Genomic DNA, 22478 nt, shown 5'->3' with positions numbered 1-22478 from the left:
TATGTTGCTGCCCCTGGGAGAAGATATCAAACATCCTATTCTTACCTTTCCGTGCTCCTCCGTTGTCCTCCTACTTCATCTCCAGGTCCCAGGCTGAATGATCCTGTTCCACTTCTGAGATGGACTCATCAGGCAGTGATAGCCCCCAAGGCGAGTCCAATCATTGACTGAGATGGGACAGCACCGTGGTCAGTGATTGGCTGAGCAGACTGTTACTGCCAGGCGAGTTCATCTCAGAAGTGGAGGTAGAATTGCTCAGCCAAGAACCAAAGATAACACAGGAGGACACCGGGGAACGCCGGAAAGGTAGAAATAGCCCGTTGTTACTTCCCCCCAGGGGCAGCAAGGCCCCTTTGACCCCATAGGCACCACAGCAACCACAATGGCTGCTGCGGCTGTAGTTCTGCTCTTGCAGTAGAATAAATTTAATCAAGATCAATAATAGAATAATTAAAAAGGAGGTTTTAAAATAATAACATGTCCATATTTGAAGTAAATGTGATAAAACATTCAACAAATGTTACCTCTTCCTAAAGACCCCTTATAGAGACAAGATTTCCTGTGATAGTTTCACCATACACTATGCATACTGCCCATAATCTTCGAGAGGGCAACCCTTTAAGAAGGCTATTTCTCTGTTTTTTGGGTGGTTGCCTCTAATACATTTCATTGTATTAAAACTACTCCAAATCTTTAGATTTGCCAGTATTTATTAGTTGTCATATGGAAAACATGAAATTCTCCACACCTTTCTCTAGTTACATGTGTACTAAACTAGATATATATCTTTATCTTCTAGGAAAGAGACCTTATTTTAACATTTAATGTATCAATGCATCGTTCCTGGTGGATGGAAAACGGACCAGGATGCATGGTAACCTCAGTAACTCCTGCTCCAGACTGGGCACCAGAGGATCATCGCTACATTACTATATCAGAGTGCTTACTAGAGTACCAGTATATAGAAGTAGCACACAGCTCTCTTCAGATCTTTTTTGCAGTAAGTACATTTTTTTTTAAGTTTTTTATGATATATGCAGGATTACTTGCATATTATCTCAACAAAAGAAAAAATATATGTGTACAGTTTATTCGGAACACCATAGATCTTCCAGGTCCTTTTTCGTAGTGATGTCATAGTTAAACGGGTCTTCCAATAGGGCACACAAGATAGGAGACAAGTAAGAGATCACAAGGGTCCGACTTCCGGGCCCCCCGGCAATCTTCAGATCTGACTCCTGACTCCTTTGCTTTGAATGCAGTGGCGGGTTGGCCGGCAACCCGGCGCTCTATTCATTCTCTATGGAGCCACCAGATAGAGATGACTACAGCACTTGGCTCTTTCCAGCAGCTCCACATAGAATGAATAGAGCCACGGGTCACATGCTAAGCTATATTTGTATTCAAAACAAAGGAGCCAGGGGTCAATCTGAAGATTGCCGGGGGGGCACTTGCAAACTGTTGAGCTTTGCACAGAAAGACTCCACGAAGTAAAGCTGCTTGTGACCATTTCATCCTACATAAGGAAGCCATAAAAACTCCAATAATTATTACAAAAAATGTCATTAAATTATAAAATGCATATAATAGAATCATGAAGACATGGTAGCATGTACACACTCCCATTTTTTATGATTTTATTGTATGCTTTTTTTCTAATACAATAAAGTTTTTTATAATAGTTATTTTTTCTTTTGTGGCAGTGCACGGCAGTGTAGTGTTCACTGAATCCAGACATAGAGACAAGCCAGCAAGCCAGGAAATAGTCCAATTCTTTATTAGCAAAAATTTGCAAAAAGTGTGACATTCTGCCCTCCTCTCTGTGACGCAACACTATTAGAATCAACGGAGCTGCGTCCCAGAGGGGAGGAGTTTTTTCACACTGGAGGTGGACGGGCTGGAGGAGCTTCCAGTGCTTCACGCCGGGCAGGTGGTCAGGAATAGTCTGGCAACATGCGTGAGAACTGGGACGTGATTTAAAAAAATAAAATAAAAATGCGGCATTGGCATCTCCGCGTCGGCGCCAGTATATTGATGTAAAGATCTTAAAGCAATGTACCTGCTTGGACATTCAGTTTAAATTATAACTAATAACAGATGATCGAAATGCGTGAGTTGGCTATGTACAGCCTCAAGCGGGCATAAATCGTGACAAACTGGTGCAAGAGGGCGCCATATTTCTTTCCCGTTTTGCCACACTCCCCTGCTCGCCCTTCAAGCCAGCAGGGGATATGGCTGGGGTGCGCCATAGAAAAGGGGTGTATCTGCCAGGGGCCAAGGCATGTTAGTAAATGTCCCCTATAGTCTTGTTGTTATTATTGAATCAAATGACTTAATATTTTAGTAGCTCACAACCTCTACACCAGCACATTCTTACTAGATTCTTATACTGGATCTTTTACAAAGCAATGGGACATTGTGAAGCTGTTTTAAGCACACAAAACACATTTCCCCTCAGATAACGTAGTACTTTATTAATCTGATAATTACAATGGAAGCCTTTGTAAAGAGAGTGCACCAGGTTGATAATGACCCTGCTAACACTACATAAGCCTGGTCCTTGTCTTTGGCTTGCTCATGTAACTCTGCTACAGTCATTATACTGTTAGTGCATGCCTTTAGCTGTGAGTTTAATTAGCAAAGAAAATACCTATTCACAGGCTTTATTACCATCATCAACGGGCTTTCCAGTTTTCTAGATCAGGGATTATTTCCACCAAACAAGCAGCTACATCCTAGTGCATGTGGCAAGAGGTGCTTAGTAGTCACTTTCCATAGCAATAAACAATAACATTTTAACGCAGTCATTTGGACTTCTTTCAAAACCAGTTTCCCTTCACTTTCGCTTCATTGTGATCTGTCTGCTTTTCTAACAATTGTTTCCCGCACAAAAAAAATAATGGGAAACGAAAGTGTAGGGAGTGGACTTGGTATTTTCAATGTGTGATCATTACAGTCATTCTGTTTACATTACTGCTTCAATATAGAGCAATTTTAATAAACCTGGTTGCTTTTTTGTGCTTGAAAATTCACCAAGCAAATGTTATTACTCTCTTCTTATTGCTACTTTAAATAGCTTTTCTCCACTTAAAGGGCACCTATTGTTAATTATTTATCTATTTATTTTAAAGAAATCAACAGGGGTTGTGATCATAAAGCAGTTTTGCAATATACATCTGTTCATCATGCAGATTATAAATCATCTGAGGGAAATTAAATTAGACTAATTATATTATTTTGCTAATTATAATATCAACTCTGCATGCTTATCAGGAGACAATGCTCCTTGGTATGTAACCATTCAGTCAATATAATGTCACTATTTGGTTACAGAGGTTTTGGTGTAGTGTGACAGGAGAGCTGACTATACAATGCAAGCATCTCCACGATTCTCTACTACTGAATGTGGACACGCAGTAGCTGTACATATGCACGGTTTAGGGAGGCACCTAGTGGCCATATATATAGCATTGATTTAAACTTAGAAAACCTAAAAAATAAATATATATAATGTACAACTGTTTGTGATCACAACCCCTGTTGTAACAGTGCCTCTTTAAAAGGGGTACCACAGCTAAATCATTTTAAGTTTCTATGTTGGATATTGTTGCATGATCGGTGCTACTGAGCTGCGGGAGGCCTCGTAAGAGCAGGGAGACTGGGATGGTGCTACCGCGGGTGAGAGGGGGGGGAGGAACGTGTGCCACGGGTGAGGCCGGGGTGGTGATGGCCGCCCGTGAGACGGGGTGGGGAGGTCAGGTGCTGCCGCAGGTGAGACGGGGGGAAGGAACGTCCCGCGGGTGAGACCGGGGGGAGTAACATGCTGCCACGGGTGAGGCCGGGGTGGTGATGGCCGCAGGTGAGATGGGGCAGGGGTGGTCGGGTGCTGCCGCAGGCTACATCTTCAACACCAACTCAGCTCTGCTACATCCCCAACACCAACTTAGCTCTGCTACATCCCCAACACCAACTCAGCTCTGCTACATCTTCAACACCAACTCAGCTATGCTACATCCACAACACCAACTCAGCTCTGCTACATCCCCAACACCAACTCAGCTCTGCTACATCTTCAACACCAACTCAGCTCTGCTACATCTTCAACACCAACTCATCTCTGCTACATCTTCAACACCAACTCAGCTCTGCTACATCTTTAACACCAACTCAGCTCTGCTACATCTTCAACACCAACTCAGCTCTGCTACATCCCCAACACCAACTCAGCTCTGCTACATCTTCAACACCAACTCAGCTCTGCTACATCCCCAACACCAACTCAGCTCTGCTACATCCCCAACACCAACTCAGCTCTGCTACATCTTCAACACCAACTCAGCTCTGCTACATCTTCAACACCAACTCATCTCTGCTACATCTTCAACACCAACTCAGCTCTGCTACATCTTCAACACCAACTCAGCTCTGCTACATCCCCAATACCAACTCAGCTCTGCTACATCTTCAACACCAACTCAGCTCTGCTACATCCCCAACACCAACTCAGCTCTGCTACATCTTCAACACCAACTCAGCTCTGCTACATCCCCAACACCAACTCAGCTCTGTACATCCCCAACACCAACTCAGCTCTGCTACATCTTCAACACCAACTCAGCCCTGCTACATCTTCAACACCAACTCAGCTCTGCTACATCCCCAACACCAACTCATCTCTGCTACATCTTCAACACCAACTCAGCTCTGCTACATCCCCAACACCAACTCAGCTCTGCTACATCTTCAACACCAACTCAGCTCTGCTACATCTTCAACACCAACTCAGCTCTGCTACATCCCCAACACCAACTCAGCTCTGCTACATCTTCAACACCAACTCAGCTATGCTACATCCACAACACCAACTCAGCTCTGCTACATCTTTAACACCAACTCAGCTCTGCTACATCTTCAACATCAACTCAGCTCTGCTACATCTTCAACACCAACTCAGCTCTGCTACTTTCCCAACACCAATTCAGCTCTGCTACATCTTCAACACCAACTCAGCTCTGCTACATCTTCAACACCAACTCAGCTCTGCTACATCTTCAACACCAACTCAGCTCTGCTACATCTTCAACACCAACTCAGCTCTGCTACATCTTCAACACCAGCTTAGCTCTGCTATATCCCCAACACCAACTCAGCTCTGCTATATCCGTATCACCATCTCAGCTCTGCTATATCCGTATCACCATCTCAGCTCTGCTATATCCGTATCACCATCTCAGCTCTGCTACATCCTCAACAGTATCTCAGCTCTGCTATATCACCATCACCATCTCAGCTCTGCTACACAATCATCAGACATAAGCATTGCATGATGGGAAATGTAGTTTCCTATCTTGAATATAGAACATCTTTTAGAAAAACTTGTAACTCTGCAACGGCAGCAGCTAGAAAGACGGGGGATGGCTCAAAATACTCAGGGGGGCTTGGTGAGTAAGCTAGGTTTGGGAGCATTTCATTTTTTTTTGCTCTTGGGGGAATACCCCTTTAAGGACCAAGCAAAGTTTAGTTTTAGCACTTCTGTTTTAACTCCTCATGTTTAAAAGGCCATACTGCTTTAATATTTTTCACCAACAGACCCATATGAGTTCTTATTTTTTGCAACACCAATTGTACTTTGTAATGACAGACTACATTTTTTTTTATAAAATATGCTGGGAACCTAAAAAAAAAATGAATTGCATGGTGAAAAAACAACTTTTGTGTGTGTGATAAAACTGACATGTTCCACAAGTCAGTGCTATTACAATGATACCCAATTTATATAGCATAATTTTATTTTACTAGTTAATCTGTTTAAAATTGTTGTATTCTTATCCTTATAAGGCCTGTTCTCACATAGTAAGACACCGGCCGTTCCGTGACCCGGTCGGGTCATGGAACGGCCGGTGTCAGAGAAGATCATCCCTGCCGTTGAATTCGGATGCAGGCGCATCCGTGCACGCCCGCATCTGAATTTCCCGCTGCACACAATGGAGCTCCACTGTGTGCACTGACAGGTTTTCTGCGGCCGCTATTCGCTGAATAGCGGCGGCAGAAAACTGACGTGTCAGTTTCTTGCTGAACCGCTAGGAATCCCATCCGGAGGGTATACCATGTGTATACGCTCCAGGCAGGATTCCTTAGAAGGCAGCACTACGTAATTTCCGCAGTAATCACGCCTGTTGTTACAACGGCAGTGATTATTACGAAACTTACGCAGTGTGAACATAGCCTAACATTTTATTTATTTATTTGTGGTCTATAGAGCTGTGTGAGACGTCAGTTTTGTGCCATTATCTGTACTTTTTATCAGTCAGTACCTCACTTTTTGATCACTTTTTGGACATTTTTTTATGGATGTTTTTTGAATTCCGGACAAATATAGGACAGGTTCTATATTTCTGGATTTCTGGAGCTATTTTCCAGTAGAGACACCCTTCAGGAAAAATCCCAACAGGTGTCCATGCCCAATAGAATCCTATTGATTTGGAAATTTATCCAGAGTTCTGATAACAAATCTGGAACAATTTACCGGACATGTGCAGGGGCACTGAAGGCAAAGATTTACCTGGCTAACTTGGGATGTTTTCATTTTACATGGTCCGTGCTCTTAGATGTATAGAGAGTAATATAGGAGAACCAGGATTAGCAGGCAATCACACTCTTGACCTTCCAGCTATCACACACAAGGTCACCTTTTGGCAAATATCTCTGAATCAATATTTTCTACATATTGGATGTAAACATTTCTACAGGAATATAGAAAGCATTATGTCATTTATAAAGAACTCAACCTAATTACAACACATAACAAAACTATAGACGGAACAACAAAAGGCTACATGAAATTAAAGCCCCTGTACCCACTTAAATCCTGTAGTACATCATTCACTATAATGGATTATTAAAGTGGTTTCCCTATCTCAACTAATATAGTTAATCTTGTTGGGCTAGTCAAGTTATATATTTTTCCAAATACAGTGGTACCTTGGTTTAAGAGTAACTTGGTTTAAGAGCGTTTTGGTTTAAGAGCTCACAGTTTTTCAAAATTGTAACTTGGTTTAAGAGCATTGCTTTGGTTTAAGAGCTCCCTGTACTGGGTGGGAGCGCAAGTGGGGGAGGGACATAGTCTGCATAGCGGGGTCTACAGCACTGTACTCTGACCCAGGAAGTCTCCCTCACCTTCCAAATCATAGCAGATCAACTTCAGGCTGGGGCTTACATAGGAGGACAGGACTGTGGAGGTAATCTCTCCATAGCTGTAACACCTCTCTCTCTGGACAGAGAGTGCTGCATGTATGTGCCCAAGTCTGCCCTGCTCATTCCTTCATGCTCCCTGCAGTCTCTGTCCGCCCTTGTGTTTCCCATTCTCTCCATTACTGTACAGTAACATATAATATCACATATTCTGCTGTTTCCGAATGTCTGTTTTATTTGTTTTACATGTTATTCAGAATAATAAATCATTATTTTTGGGGTGTAGAACCAATTGTTTGCATTTGAATGATTTCTTATGGGAAAATTTGCTTTGGTTTAAGAGTGGATTTGGATTACAAGCACAGTCCCGGAACGAATTATGCTCGTAATCCAAGGTACCACTGTACATTCATTTAGCAAACTTGCCTACTTTACCTGTCATGCTGCTCTTTCCATCCTACCCCTGAAAGCTCTTTGTCCAGGTTACAGACCACCACTCTGCTCTAAAAGCAGTGGTCTAGCTGAGGTGTATGTACAGTAGATATAGTATACATATTTTACAGTATACGCAAACTATTTCTCAGTACATCTACATTATAGCTATATATACACCAGCCAGACCACTGCTTTTAGGGCAGAGTGGTGATTGGTAACCTAGACAATGAGCTGTCAACAATAAAATGGAAAAGAGCAGCATATCAGGAGAAGGAGGCAAGTTTGCGAATGAATGATAAATGTATTTGCAAAAAAAAAAAAGTCCTACTAGTCTAGCAATGTTAATTGAGATGAGAATATCCCTTTAACTTGCAGTAAACATGATGTTTTACAAGTCTGTAGTGTAGTTGTCGTCTGGTTGACTTGATTTACATATTTACGTTTCTTACTCCATTTTGGAAGAAAGCAGATTGTCACAAAAAAATCAGCAATTATAAATAGACATAACCTTTTTGTGACAAACACCCTCTCAATCTGTTAGGTGTAAAACATATGCGATAAACACTTTAAGCTTGGAGGGCTTCCTGTTCTAGCTGATGAAATGCCTTTGAGTTTTATAGGAATAAACCGTATTGTCTTTAGGCCAGAATTCATTTTTGTTTTGCAGTATTGTTTTAAGTCCAATGTTTTTTTTCTTTATGGGGGATAAAGTTCCTATTCTCTGTAATAAACCTCCTAAATCCTACTTCTGTATATACAGCCATAGAGTTCATTTCAGCGCAAATATATTTACTTTGTTATGTCTATTGTAGCAGCCAAAGAGGGCAGTAAATGGATTCAATGAACGTCAATGTGAGAATGACTATGTCAAGCGTCTCCAATCAGGCCCTGCACTAAGCAAAATACTTTATTGTATGGATTGTTGGTGTCCAAAACTCAGCACCCCCTCAGATCAATGTATATAGCTCAGGGGAGGGATGCCATGTGCTGGTCACAGTTCCCAAAAACCCCATTAAAACACTCCAATCAGATGTGTCAAATGTTAGGGTTGGTCGTGGTGCGGAGATCCCTACTGGACATTAGATATTGCAGAGTGGTTGTGCGATTCACAGAATTTTCTGTGGCGTATTTTTCTAAAATAATTCTGAGATCTTGTAGTTTTCATTCTTACCACACTGGGGCTGAAACTAAGCTAATAATTCCTCTTCTGTCTGTGGTAAAAAGAGGTAAAAAAAGGCTGCTGTAAAGCATTACAAGGGCATGTGACACCAGTAGATAGAGGAGACAATTATGTGTAATGACCTCTTCACGGGTCACAGAGCATGCGCAGTAATGTTTTACATTCATCTCAATGGCATAGAGTCTGTCTCTTGTCGTCTATATCCTTGAGTCTTGCTGTAACGCATGTCATTAAATGCTGTTAAAAACAGCTCAGGCTAGATGGCAGCTCCCATAATTATGTACAAAAAAAAATCAGAAAAAAAGAAACCGATTATAATAAAAGAACAACTTTTATTATCTGACTGTAATCAGTTAAAAAAAATCCAGGTAATACGCTCTTTAAGTCTATGGGACCTGACTGCTGCAATGAGCCTATGTATGTTAGGTTTTTGTTGTTGTTGTTTGTTTGTTTTTTTCAATGACAGCCCCCTCCACGGAACGATTATCGTTCATAAACTCGCTCCAACGAACTCTCGTTAACGTTAATCGCTTCGTGGAATTGGTGTAAACGAGCGAACGACAAAGGCGAAATCGTTATATTGTTGTTCAAAATTGCTTTTTAGCATGTTGAAAAAAAATCGTTGGTCTTTGAAAGATAATTCGCTAATTGGTTCGTAAAATTAGAAATCTTTCAGTCGTTCGTAAAAAGGTTTAACCCTTTAAGGACGGGGCCAATTTTCGTTTTTGCGTTTTCGGTTTTTCCTCCTTGTGTTAAAAAGGCCATAGCACTTGCATTTTTCCACCTAAAAACCCACATGACCCCTTATTTTTTGTGTCACTAATTGTACTTTGCAATGACAGGCTGAATTTTTGCAAGTACACTGCGAAACCAGAAAAAAATTCAAAGTGTGGTGAAATTGAACAAAAAAACGCATTTCTTTTATTTGGGGGTACTGTGTTTTTACGCCATTCGCCCTGGGGTAAAACTGACTTGTTATGCATGTTCCTCAAGTCGTTACGATTAAAATGATATATAACATGTATAACTTTTCTTTTATCTGATGGCCGGTAAAAAATTCAAACCATTGTTAACAAATATACGTTCCTTAAAATCGCTCCATTCCCAGGCTTATAGCGCTTTTATCCTTTGGTCTATGGGGCTGTGTCAGGTGTCATTTTTTGCGCCATGATGTTTACTTTCTATCAATACCTTGATTGCGCATATATGACTTTTTGATCGCTTTTTATTACATTCTTTTCTGGATTTGGTGCGACCAAAAATGCGCAATTTTGCACTTTGGGATTTTTTTTGCGCTTACGCCGTTTACCGTGCGAGATCAGGAATGTGATTAATTAATAGTTGGGGCGATTACGTGTGCGGTGATAGAAACATGTTTATTTATTTATTTATTTATTTTATTTAAAACCTGGGAAAAGGGGGGTGATTCTGACTTTTATTAGGGGAGGGGGCTTTTTACTTATAACAATACTTCTTTCTTTTTTTACACATATACTAGAAGCCCCCCTGGGGGACTTCTAGTATTTACACTTTGATCTCTCACTGAGATCTTTGCTGTATACTTATAGATCAATGAGATCAAAGATCAATGAGATCGGCAGTCGTTTGCTTTCGGCTGCTGCAGCCAAAAACAAACGAGTGCCGAGCCGGGGTCAGCGCCATCTTGGAGAGGTCCCCGGCCGGAGGAGCGATCTCACCCACTAGACACCAGGGATAAGCTGCGTCCGGTAATCGGATGCAGCGGTCATGTTTGACAGCTGCATCTGATTACTGTATTAGCAGGCACGGCGATCGGACCGTGCCCGCTTATACCCGCGGTCCCGGGTAACAAGGGGCACCCGGAACCGCGGCCCCGCTCTGAACACCTCTTACCATTCTGTCCAGTCTGACACAGTGCTTTCTATTGGCAACTCTATCCATGACAGGAATTGTCCAGAGCAGGAGAGGTTTCCTATGGGAATTTAAAACGGCTCTGGACAATTCCTGTCATAGACAGATGTGGCAGCAGAGAGCACTGTGTCGGACTGGAAATAAAACATCACTTCCTGCAGGACATAAACCACCTGATAAGTACTGGAAAGTTTGACATTTTTTAATAGAATTTTTTGAACCAGTTGATTTTTTTTCATTGGATGTACAATAAAACAGAAAAATACACTTTACTTTTTTTTCTCAAGTTCAGTGGCAGCTGTTCAGTCTACTCCAGTCCCTCTGTTTACTTACCCTGTTACCATATTCTCCCAGTGCTCCAGATGACAACTCATTGCAGCCTAAGTAATTGTCCATAGTGGGTATGATATACTGTATCACCTGTAGGGCCAGGAGAGTACCACATACTGCTATTTCTATCACTACACCCCTTTAATGGGTAATAGAATCTGCTGATTCCATACTTGAAATCAGTATGTAAAAAATAAGTAAAATAAACAAGACTTAAATTGATATTTTTATGTATTTGAAAAAAAAGCAACAGGCGGCTGTAAAATATCTAATTATGCTGTACTTACCTCTCCTGGTCCAGTTTCAGCACTTTGCTTTATTTTTGAGGTAAGTAAACAAAAGGGGCAGGTGGAAGTGAGTGCTGGATTGAGGGGATGAATATAGTATACTTAGTTATTTTGCATCCTAAGTTTTGACAGTGTTTTTTACTCAGCTGCAACATCTCACTAGCAGTGACTGATGCTATACATTACTTTGAACATACTGTACACTAACAAACCTTTTAGATTCTTTTATACTGTCTTAGAAATTCAAAATATTTTCTGTACAGATATAGACAGCACTCTTGATTTTTTTTTCCTTTTTCTATTGAATAGTGGTATTAAAATATATATATATAAAAAAAGTGGTTGACATATTGCAAAATGACAGCTCAAGGCGACAAGGTATTTTCACTCAGTTGGATGCCAAGGATTGGATATCTGACAAGGAAAATAATAGTATGTGTATTTGCTGTAACATTTCGAGATTCTTAAAAAGACTATAGAAGGAGAAAAGGAGGAAAACAGATCTGTGCTACTAGGAAAAAAATGTGTTAGATCTTGAAAGACAATTTAAAAACAACTTTTTTTATTTTTTTCTGATATTTTCACATTCTGTCCTGCTGGTATAAAGAAAATAATAAAATGTGAAGTATAAAAAGTAAAGTAAAAAGGAAAGTTTTCCTGCTGTCAATCATTATAGGGTAGCCAAGAAGTCAAACAAACAAATTGCCGGCCTGGGAAACTGGAGCTCCCGAAACATCTTCAGGACCAGCGATGGACTTACCTATTGGAGGATCAATTGTAGCTTTCAGCTTTGCGTGGGTCTTGAAGCAACATAGAACAGGGGCTGCTGGGTGCTTCTGGTGCAGGAAGCTTCTCTGTAAAAAGCTGCCTGCACTGGAATCTCAGAGAGGAGAGCAGTTGAACAGTGTGACCAGAGAAGAGCAGCAGAGGAGCGGTAATGTGAGCTTTTTACTGGTTTATTTTTTTTTATGGGGCTGCACAGATGAGACCTAAAACTTTATGGGAGCTGCACAGAGGGGGCTTTACTTATAGGGACTGAAAGAAGGAGACCAATATGGGGGCAACATAGAGGAGTCTAATACTATATAGGGGCTGCATAGAGGGGACCTAGTACTATATGGGGACACAGAGGGACTAAGGTAAGTATTTCAAATAATAAATTGATTAACAATAATTTGTATCTTATCACATTTAAAAGGAATTAAGCCCATCAAGTGAGGTAGCTACTCTATTTATTATCAGTTACATTTTATCTTAAAATATATCTGTCTAAAAAAACGATAGACATGTCACAGGTACATGTCAAAAAGCTTTGATTGGTCAGGGTCTCACTGTGTGAAAGTCCAAGGGGTATGAATAATCAGCTAGATGTGGTCGCTAAAACAGCGAGAATCAGCTGTTATCTCTTACCAAGCGGTCAGAGGAAACGCAGAATTCTCCAGAGCCTATTTTGTGCCGTGACCACCAGGGCAAGAGCTGCTCTTTTGAAAGGCTCTATTAATTGCCTTAGGGCCAGTTCACACGGAGTAAAACTGGTAGAATTCCATGGCGGAACTCTCCTCCGTGTCATACAGGCAGTCTATGGCAGGGCTTGCGCGCCTCCTCTCTCCCCGCCTCTCCGCTCCAAAGAATTGACATCTTTATTCTTCCGAGCGGAGAAAGGAGGCGTGAGCCCTCCCATAGACTGCCTGTATGACATGGAGGCTGGCGGGATTCTCCATCACGGAATTCCACCAGATTTACTCCATGTGAACTCGCCCTTAGACTAAGTAGTGTCTCTCAGCTCTATAGAGTATTTATTTTTTATTATTTTTGATGGTTGTTTTGATTGGACAGCCATTATTTTATAATACTGGCACTGTTATACACATAGTAGCCTGTATTATAAAATAACAGCCATTGTTCTCCTTTAAAAGACTGCTGTCCAATAGAAGGGGCCATTATTTTGTTGATGTGTGAACATAGCCTATTAATTAAAGTGTCATTTTTGTAAATAATATGAATCAAACATGTATTTCATAGGTGCAATGTCTTTACATATCCCTCTATTCTTTGTCGTTTTCACATATTATTTTTTTTTAATGAACGTAAAAAATCTTTATGAGAGAACCCTTTAAGAACAAAACCTAAATATTATGTGCACGTTTGAAACTATTTCTATTGCTCTGATGCATTCTGCCAGTCTCCTTGGTTATAGAGTAGTAACAATCCCTGCATTATCTTACAGGATTGTGTTATTCTACTCCCTCTGCCTCTCTCTAGCCTTCAGACAAAGAATAAGAGTAAGATTTAGAATTCTTTTATTCCATTGTGAAAATCTGCATATAATAGTTAAATTATAGTTTTCATTATGTACAGTATGTATTGATTGTAACTAGAAGGAAAAGTCTGATATACTGTGCACTTACTTCAAAACTATAATAATTTGAAAGAGCATTGTAATGGTAAATTCTCCTGCTGCTACTTGGTTCTACCTGTTATTTTACAACTTTGCCAGGAATAAAATATGGACTCTCCATGAAAACATCTTTATTCACATAATGGCTATTGATTTTGGCTCTCCGACCAAAAGGGCCTATTTCATTAGGTGCCTGTTAGATAGCTAGGGAGGATGTTATTAAATCTTCTATGGAACTGGCCATTTCAAGTTAAGGTGAGGTCATTTTATCATGTCAGATTTTGTAATGGAAGTATTACCTTCAATGTGCTGATAAGAGCTTTCATTCAATAAAACAAATTGTGTCTCCCAATCTCTGAGATATCCTTAGTAGTCTGTTACAAAATAAGAGTAAAATCCCACAGGAATTGGTTCTTAAGGGTGCCTTCACACCTACCGGATCCACAGCGGATCTCACTTCTGCGAATTTGGAGTGAGATCCACTGCGGATCCGGTACCATTCACCCTAATGATAGCACATACCCGCAGCGGGATTGACATCCCGCTGTGAGTATGAGCTTTAACTCCCTGATGCCCGCAGCCCCGCCGCATCCCCGCCTCCTGCAGCTCCACCGCTGCCCCCATCAGCCCCGGCGACTGCATCCCCAATCGCCGCCCGCACGCATCCTCGATCAACGCCCGCATCCCCCATCATCTCTGCCGCCCATCTGCATTCCCGATCATCCCCGCAGCCGGCACGCATCCCAGATCGCCGCCCGCAGCCCCCTGCATCATCCCTGCAGCCCGCCGGCCGCCGCCGAGAGCATACATTACCTGCTCCTCGGCGCAGCTGCTGGGATGATGCGGGCGGGCTGCGGGGATGATCTGGGATGCGTGATGGCTGCAGGGATGATGGGGGATGCGGGCGGCGATCTGGGATGCGGGCGCCGGGGCTGATGGGGGCAGCGGTGGAGTTGCAGGAGGCGGGGATGCAGCGGGGCTGCGGCCATCAGGGGGTTAAAGCTCATACTCACAGCGGGATGTCAATCCCGCTGCGGGTATGTGCTATCATTAGGGTGAATGGTACCGGATCCGCAGTGGATCTCGCTCCGAATGCATTTGTTTGTACCAGTTGACTCTGACCAGTTTTATACAAGTTGTTTGCTTTTTTTTGTGGGGTGGGGTGGGGGGGGGATTGCTATGTGTTTTTAACCCCTTAAAATCAGAGCCTGAAATGGCCTTAAGGACAAAGACAAATTTTATGAATATGACCTGTGTCACTTTATTCATTAATAACTTGGGAATGCTTTTACCTATCCGGCTGATTCTGAGATTGTTTTCTCGTGATATATGGTACTTAACATTTCTGGTAAATTGAAGTCGATACTTATAACGAATATTTATGGGGAGAAAAAAAATAATGTGAAAAATTTTGAAAAAATGCATTTTTCCAACTATGAAACTTTTCTTCTTATACAGAAAATGGTTATGCCACATAAACTATATATTAAATAGCATTAGCAATATGTTTACTTTATGTTGGCAGCATTTATTAAACTATCTTTCATTCTTTTTAGACAATAGAAAGCTTAAAACATTAGCAGCAATTTTCCAAATTTTCTGTAAAATTTCAAAAACAGATATTTTTAGGGACCTGTTCAGGTTTGAAGTGTATTTGAGGGGACTGTATGTTAGAAAGCCCCACAAAGCACCCCATTTCAGAAACTGCACCCCCCAAACTTTGCAAAAGCACATCTAGAAAGTTTTTTAACCCTTTAGGGGAGTCACAGAAATAAAAGCTAAGTGTGTAAGAAATTTGAAAATTTTAATTTTCTGTGCAGAGATTTTATTGTAATCCAATATTTTTCATAATTATAAACCTATTACCAGAGAAATGCACCCCAATATTAATTGCCCCGTTTCTGAAGTTTATAGAAATACCCCATAAGTGGCCCTATTGCGCTATTTGACGCAACCACAAGCCTCAGATATAAAGGAGCGCCTAGTGAATTTCAATGCCTCCGTTTTATTTGGTCATTTTTGACTGTACTACTTCAGGTTGGCAGAGGCTCTGGGGTGCCAAAACCTAAAAAAAAAAACTAAAGGGACACCATTTAGAAAACTACACCCCTCGTGGAATGTAACAAGGGGTGCGGTGAGCATCTGGACCCTAGAGGTGCTTCACAGATTTTCCAAATAATGTGGCGTGTAAAAGAAAAAAATAAATTTTTTACACTAAAACGTTGTTCTAGCCTTCATTCTTCATTTTTTACAAGGGAATAAAAGTAAAAAAACAAACAAACGTGTAGCGCAGTATCTTCTGAGTACCGAAATACCCCACATGTGGACATAAAGTGCCAAGCGGGCGCAGGACGAGCCTCCAAAGGGAAGGAGTGCCAATTGGCTTTTGGAAGCTGGATTTAACTGGAATGGATTTCAAGGGCCATGTCGCATTTACAGAGCCCTCGTGCTGCCAAAACACTGGAAACCCCCCACAAGTGACCCCATTCTGGAAACTACACCCCTCAAGGAATCTAACAAGGGGTGCAATGAGCATATGGACCCCACTGGTGACAGGCACAAATTTGGAACAATGTGACGTGAAAGTGAAAAAATGAAAATTTTCCCTTTCACGGTACAAATGTGCCTGTTATAAAGGGGTCCATATCCTCACTACACCCCTTGTTAGATTCCTTAAGGGGTGTAGTTTCCATAATGGGGTCACTTGTGGGGTGTTTTCACTGTCTTGGCAGCACGACGGCTCTGTAAATGCCACATGGCGTTCATCATCCATTTTGGCCAAATCCAGCCTTGAAAATCCAAATGGCGCTCCTTCCCTTTGGAGGCTTGCCCTGCGCCCACATGGTGCTTTATGTCCACATGTGGGGTATTTACGGACTCGGGGGAAATTGCTCTACACATTTTATGTTGTTTTTTTTCTTTTAACCCCTTGTGAAATTGAAAAATTTAAGGCTAAAACAACATTATAGTTTCAATAATGGGGTCACTTGTGGGGGGTTCAACTGTCTTGGCAACACAGAGGCCTTTTAAATGCAACAAGGCCCTCGAAATCCATTCCAGCCAAATCCAGCTTTCAAAAACCAAATGGCGCTCCTTCCCTTTGGAGACTTACCCTGCACCCGCATGGCGCTTTATGTCCACATGTGGGGTATTTTCGTACTCAGTGGAAATTGCTCTACACATTTTGTGTTTTTTTATCTTTTAACCCCTTGTGAAAATGAAAAAATCAAGACAAGATCAATGATTTAGTATTAAAATTAAACACTTTTTACACTAAATGTTGGTCTAGCCTTGATTTTTCCATTTCCACAAGGGGTTAAAAAAGAAAATAAACACAAAACGTGTAGGGTAATTTCCCCTGAGTACGAAAATACCCCACATGTGGACATAATATGCCATATGGGCATAGGGCAAGCCACCAAAGGGACAGAACACATTTAGAGGCTGGAATGGTGGCCATGTCGCAATTACAAAGCTCCTGTGCTGCCAGGTAAGTAGAAACCCCCCACAAGTGACCCCATTCCCCCCAACTACACGCCTCAAGGAATCTAACAAGGGGTGCAGTGAGCATATGGACCCCACTGGTGACGGGCCCATATCCCTGCTGGCCCACTTCTTAGATTCCTTATGTGGTGTAGTTTCCAGAATGGTGTGTTGGGTTTCTACTGTCCTGGCAGCACAGAGGCTTTGTAATTGCATCATAGCATCCTCTAATGGGAATGGCGGCCATACCTATTTAGCTGGGGAAAAGGAAAAATTTTTTATTAATTTGGGGGTATTAGTCCAATTATTAGTTTAAACGGTTGAAAATGACAGGTGTCCATCAAATTCAACCTGTGTTGATCCAGAGGAAGGCAAAAACCCTCATAAGGCAGACCACAGTAGCCTCATCACAGGGAAAAAATTCCTTCCTGACTCCATAATGGCAATCAGAATAATCCCTGGATCAACGTGACCCCTGAAATAGGAATAAGGGACAGAATTTAGATAATGTAGAACTCCAATGATGCATGGTAAGGCTTGAAGCGATCCTGTATGCAGAGGCCAGGGTGATTAGGACAGGTGTCAGGTGTGATGACACGATCATCGGCTGATCGTTCTCTCTATTTCACCGAGCGATAATCGGCCGAATGGGGCCGAATGGGGCCGATTCGGCCGATTATCGTTACTGTGGAATAGGGCCCTTAGTCCAGTAAATTAAATGTAGTCCTCAGGATACTGATATCTGAGAAACAAGAGTGAACGGCGGCTAGTGACGGCAGCTAGTGCATGAATTTGTGAAGTGCTGGTGGGATCTGGTACAGGTCCTGCCTGTAGTTCACAAGGACATATGCTAACTGCTTCAGTTAACACAACAGAGAAAAGCACCCATAAAGTGCTGAGCTGTTGTGTTCCCATATTGTGTTTTTAACCTAAATACAATGTGGGAACACAAACCAAAACTAACTATTCCCCACTCCTGCCTGTATGGCCTCTTCCTTTGCACCGCAGTCTACAATGATCATGTGATGGTCATCAGAGGCTGCAGTGCAGGTGAAGACACAACCAAGAGCTGAAAGGGGTAAGCTCTTTTCAGGAAAGAAATTACTATCTCTTGACTGAGAGTGAAAATCATAAGCTGGATCACAAAGAAGATTTAACCAAAGAACAAGGAGAAAAGAGTGTTATGCGGATGAGGACCCTATAGACATCTATATTGGCAAGCTTTATAGTGATGGGTGACCTCTTTTAGTTCAGACATTATTTCAGAGCCTGTTGTGTACAAATTTTACTATTTTGTTTTGCATAAACTGTAATCTTTTCAATTGGTTAAAAATGTACTTCTTTTCTTCTATTCAAACTAAAGGAGTCTATAATAAGTTATGTAAGATCACACACAACCTCAGAATTCTGTTCAGGTGAACACGTAAATGCAACTCATATATTTGATAGTTTGTAATTCCTATTAGCAGTATATCATTGGGATGTGCCAGTAAGCTCACATATATTTATGATTTACTGTACTTGGTAGCCTCTAAAACTTGGCTCTATTACCACTTGGCTGTCCTCACTCTAGAAGCCTACAACATTGAGAAGCCCTTGCAATTTATAATGTCTGACCCATCCTTTATAGAGCTAAGAGGGTGTTAAACTTAATGTGCTTTGATCTCTTACAACAGCTTTCAAGGTGTGCAGTCTATGTAGATTCACCACAGTTCAGTTTGACTGCAGACCAATTTAGATATCACAATACTTCAGCACTTAAAGGAGAAGTCCGGCGAAAATTTTTATTAAAGTATTGTATTGCCCCCCAAAAGTTATACAAATCACCAATATACACTCATTATGGGAAATGCTTATAAAGTGCTTTTTTTCCTGCACTTACTACTGCATCAAGGCTTCACTTCCTGGATAACATGGTGATGTCACGACCCGACTCCCAGAGCTGTGCGGGCTGTGGCTGCTGGAGAGGATGATGGCAGGAGGACACTGAGGGACACAGGGCACTGGAGGGACACTGAGCATCCCTTTTCGCCAGACTTCTCCTTTAAGAGCTTTGTATTTTAGCAGTCAAAAATGTAGCTTTTCTGTTGCAAAGGCCACAGAGGGATAATTTAGTAGTTGTACCAAATTTTTCTAGACGATGTTTGCCTTAAAATGAAAAAAATAACATGATATCCCTTTGTCCCAACCTACTTCTTTGCAAAATTATGAAAGCAAGTAAATATGATATGATCTAACACTTCTTTGTATATGTATACATAAGTGAAACAGCATACAATTCATACACAAAACAGCTGTCACTCATCTAAGTTAATGCCTGGTTGATGGATAAAGCCATAGGCCATAGGCTGTATCAATGTTTTCCAGGACTCTCCAGGGCTGCATACAACTTCTTCAGCCACCACTAATCAAATGCTGCACGCTCGAGTTCAGATGGACCCACGCATGCTCGAGTTGAGCTCATCTCTAGTCCTTATTCCACCCTCATGCTAGTGTACATTTATGTTAATATTGAGCACTTAAAAGAGCTTCCGTATTCAATATTTCATATTTGATATATTTTCTTAATTTTCCTATGCTAAGTTCCCTCTGCTTAAATAAATTACGTCAAACTACTCCCAAGACTACCATAATATATTTGTGTACCTGTAATAAAATCACCGCTAAAGCACAGATGGCAAATCAAATCTTCCAAGAGCTTTAGGAAAATACAAACAGAGCAGACACAGAATTTTTTTTTCTGATTCGCATTAAATTGTACAGGGGCACTATAGCCTTTTTTAAAGAAGGTGTGAGGCACAAGACAGATCATCAAAGACTTAAAGAGGTATTCTGGGGAAAATCCATAGGATAAAGGAAAAGTAGGAGGTCGCGGGGGATCCAACCTCTAAACCACCTGGCGACCTCCATACAGTAGCTGGCCCTGCCAGCTCTGTTATAAATCGGCACGCGACTTACAGCTCAATTCATTTCTGTGGACTGGTGGAAAGAGCGCTGTACCCAGATCTTTCTGTCGCTCCATAGGAATAGAGTCACGGGTCATGTGCCAACCCCGGGCTCTATTCATAACAGAGCCGGCGGGGCCCGCTACGGAGATTGCCGGGGAGTACAGAGATCGGACCCCCGCGACCTCCTACTTTTCCCCCTTAACCCTTTCTCGCACGAGGACGTAACTGTACGTCCTCGCGCGGGTGCGGCGTTCAGAGTGGGGCCGTGCGTCGACCCCGCTCTGAACCGCCGCAGTCCCAGGTGCCTCATGTAGCCCGGGGCCGCGGCTATTAGAGGGCATGGTCCGATCGCCGTGCCCGCTAATAAGGTAATCAGATGCAGCTGTCAAAGATGACAGCTGCATCTGATTACCGGATTCAGCACTTCCCTGGTGTCTAGTGGCAGAGAAAATTGCGCAATAAAAAGAATTGTGTTTTTTTTTTCAATTTCACTGCGCATATAATATTTTTCTGGTTTCGCAGCATATTTTATGCAAAAGTTCAGCCTGTCATTGCAAAGTAAAATCAGTGACGCAAAAAATAAGGGCTCATGCGGGTCTGTAGGTGTAAAAATGCAAATGCCATGGCCTTTTAAGCACAAGGAGGAAAAAATGAAAACGCAAAAACGAAAATAAGCCTGGTCCTGAAGGGGTTAAGGATTTGAATCTGTATAGTCTGGAGGTAAGAAGAGAAAGGTCGTACATGTTCAAAACCTTTAAATACGTGAAGGGACTTAATAAGGTTCGGGAGGAAAGTGTTTAAGAAAAAAAAGTGAACTCAAGAACAAGGGGTCACAATCTGAGGTTAGTTGGGGGAAATATAAGAAGCAACATCAGAAAATATTACTTACACAGTAGTAGATGCTTAGAACAAACTTGCAACTTCTGCAAATACTAAGATTACTTTTGTAAATTTACAACTGCACAAAATTACATCAAGCTTTTTTTTATATTAAATCTGGACAAATGTGTTCTGTCACCTACATGTGTTAATATTTGCAAAACTGTTTGCACACTTTGATAAATGAAGGCCTTTATTCATAGAATAGGTGGGTGGCATGACTGCTACAGTATATCATTGTCTTTTTAAAAGGCAAATGACTTGCAATAGGCATTATTCAAGTAATTGTAGTTATGCCATTGACATGCAAAAGACCACATGATGTGTGTACAGTGCAAACAACACCAGTATTATCTGAAGTAATCCCTCTTTTATATACCTGCCATCCTCCTTCACTTCTCTTTTTTATTAGCCTGGAGGGAAAATATATTTATATCATCAAATGATAGCCTTTACTTTTAAGCCCTGCAGTTTGGAAACACATATCTGACTTCCTAAATGTCATGGTTGATGTGCTTCATATCAGTGTTCAGAGAGCTTCTCTCTTAAATACCACCTTTTATCATGTATTGAAAGCTTGTAGTTAAAATTCTGATGTTAATATTGCAATAGAGATGAGCAAGCTCGCTCTACTGAGTATAGAATTTGCTCAAGCATCAAGCTACTCAAAAATACTCTATACTGAAGCGAGTACCATGTGCTGCTCGGTAACAAAAAGCTTGTTGAAAGACAGCTGAGCAAAATGCATTTCTACACCCATCCAGCATTTCAGCAGCAAGGTTCTCTGCCAGTCCGGAAGGTCAGGTCTCCATGGATATGGATGTTTAAATAAATTCCCATTACGTGATTCTACATTGCCTACTTTTATGATATAATATCACTGTAGCGTGAACGTTTTAACCATCTCATGACCCAGGCTCCAGAGGGGAATCAGGACGTACCGGTACACCCAGGGTCATCTGGTGACAGGCGGCCAGGGCGTACCCATATGCCCTGGGTCATCTAGAGGTTAATATATGTAGTTGTCTCTTTTCATCACTTACCTGTTGTTGGGTAAGGTATGCATGCCAACTAACTAGTCTTGTATATGCTAATTAGTGCCACAATGGTGGGGGATTTATCCGGCATCTCCTACACCAGTTGTAAAAATCCCGCTGCCAGCACACATGCACACTAGATTTAGGTAGAGAAATACACCTGTACATAAATCCCATGTGCATCGGAGCCCCCAGTGCTCATGCAGTGAAATGTCTGAGTTGATGTAGATTTCACTAGCGGTTTACCCCAGCAGTGTAAATAGTTGTAAATGTGGCATATACTGAAGCTGTGCCCTGTGCCTCCGTGTGCAGCCATGCCCACTGTCCCACCCTTTGATGAGAGAAGTGCAGAGGGCAAATATTTGCATATTAAAACAAATGGTTATGCAAAAATTATGTAAATATTTGGCCCTTGCACCT

At 41.6% G+C, this 22478-nt stretch overlaps 1 protein-coding gene across 2 annotated transcripts in view; it reads left to right on the top strand.

Annotated features, from left to right (window-relative positions):
- NKAIN2 (sodium/potassium transporting ATPase interacting 2) overlaps positions 1-22478 on the top strand; it is a 555517-nt gene that overhangs the window by 418013 nt on the left and 115026 nt on the right. Inside the window, exon 4 of one of the 2 annotated variants that reach the window (XM_069973668.1) lies at positions 800-1000. The exons of the other annotated variant lie outside the window; for it this stretch is intronic. Within the exon in view, the coding sequence (XP_069829769.1) occupies positions 800-1000 (201 nt within the window). The remainder of the gene's footprint in view (positions 1-799; positions 1001-22478) is intronic. 2 annotated transcript variants of the gene reach the window in all.

The sequence above is a fragment of the Dendropsophus ebraccatus genome, chromosome 6 (genome assembly GCF_027789765.1).
Source record: "Dendropsophus ebraccatus isolate aDenEbr1 chromosome 6, aDenEbr1.pat, whole genome shotgun sequence".
Taxonomy (NCBI): Eukaryota; Metazoa; Chordata; class Amphibia; order Anura; family Hylidae; genus Dendropsophus; species Dendropsophus ebraccatus.
This window is presented reverse-complemented; position numbering and strand designations above follow the sequence as displayed.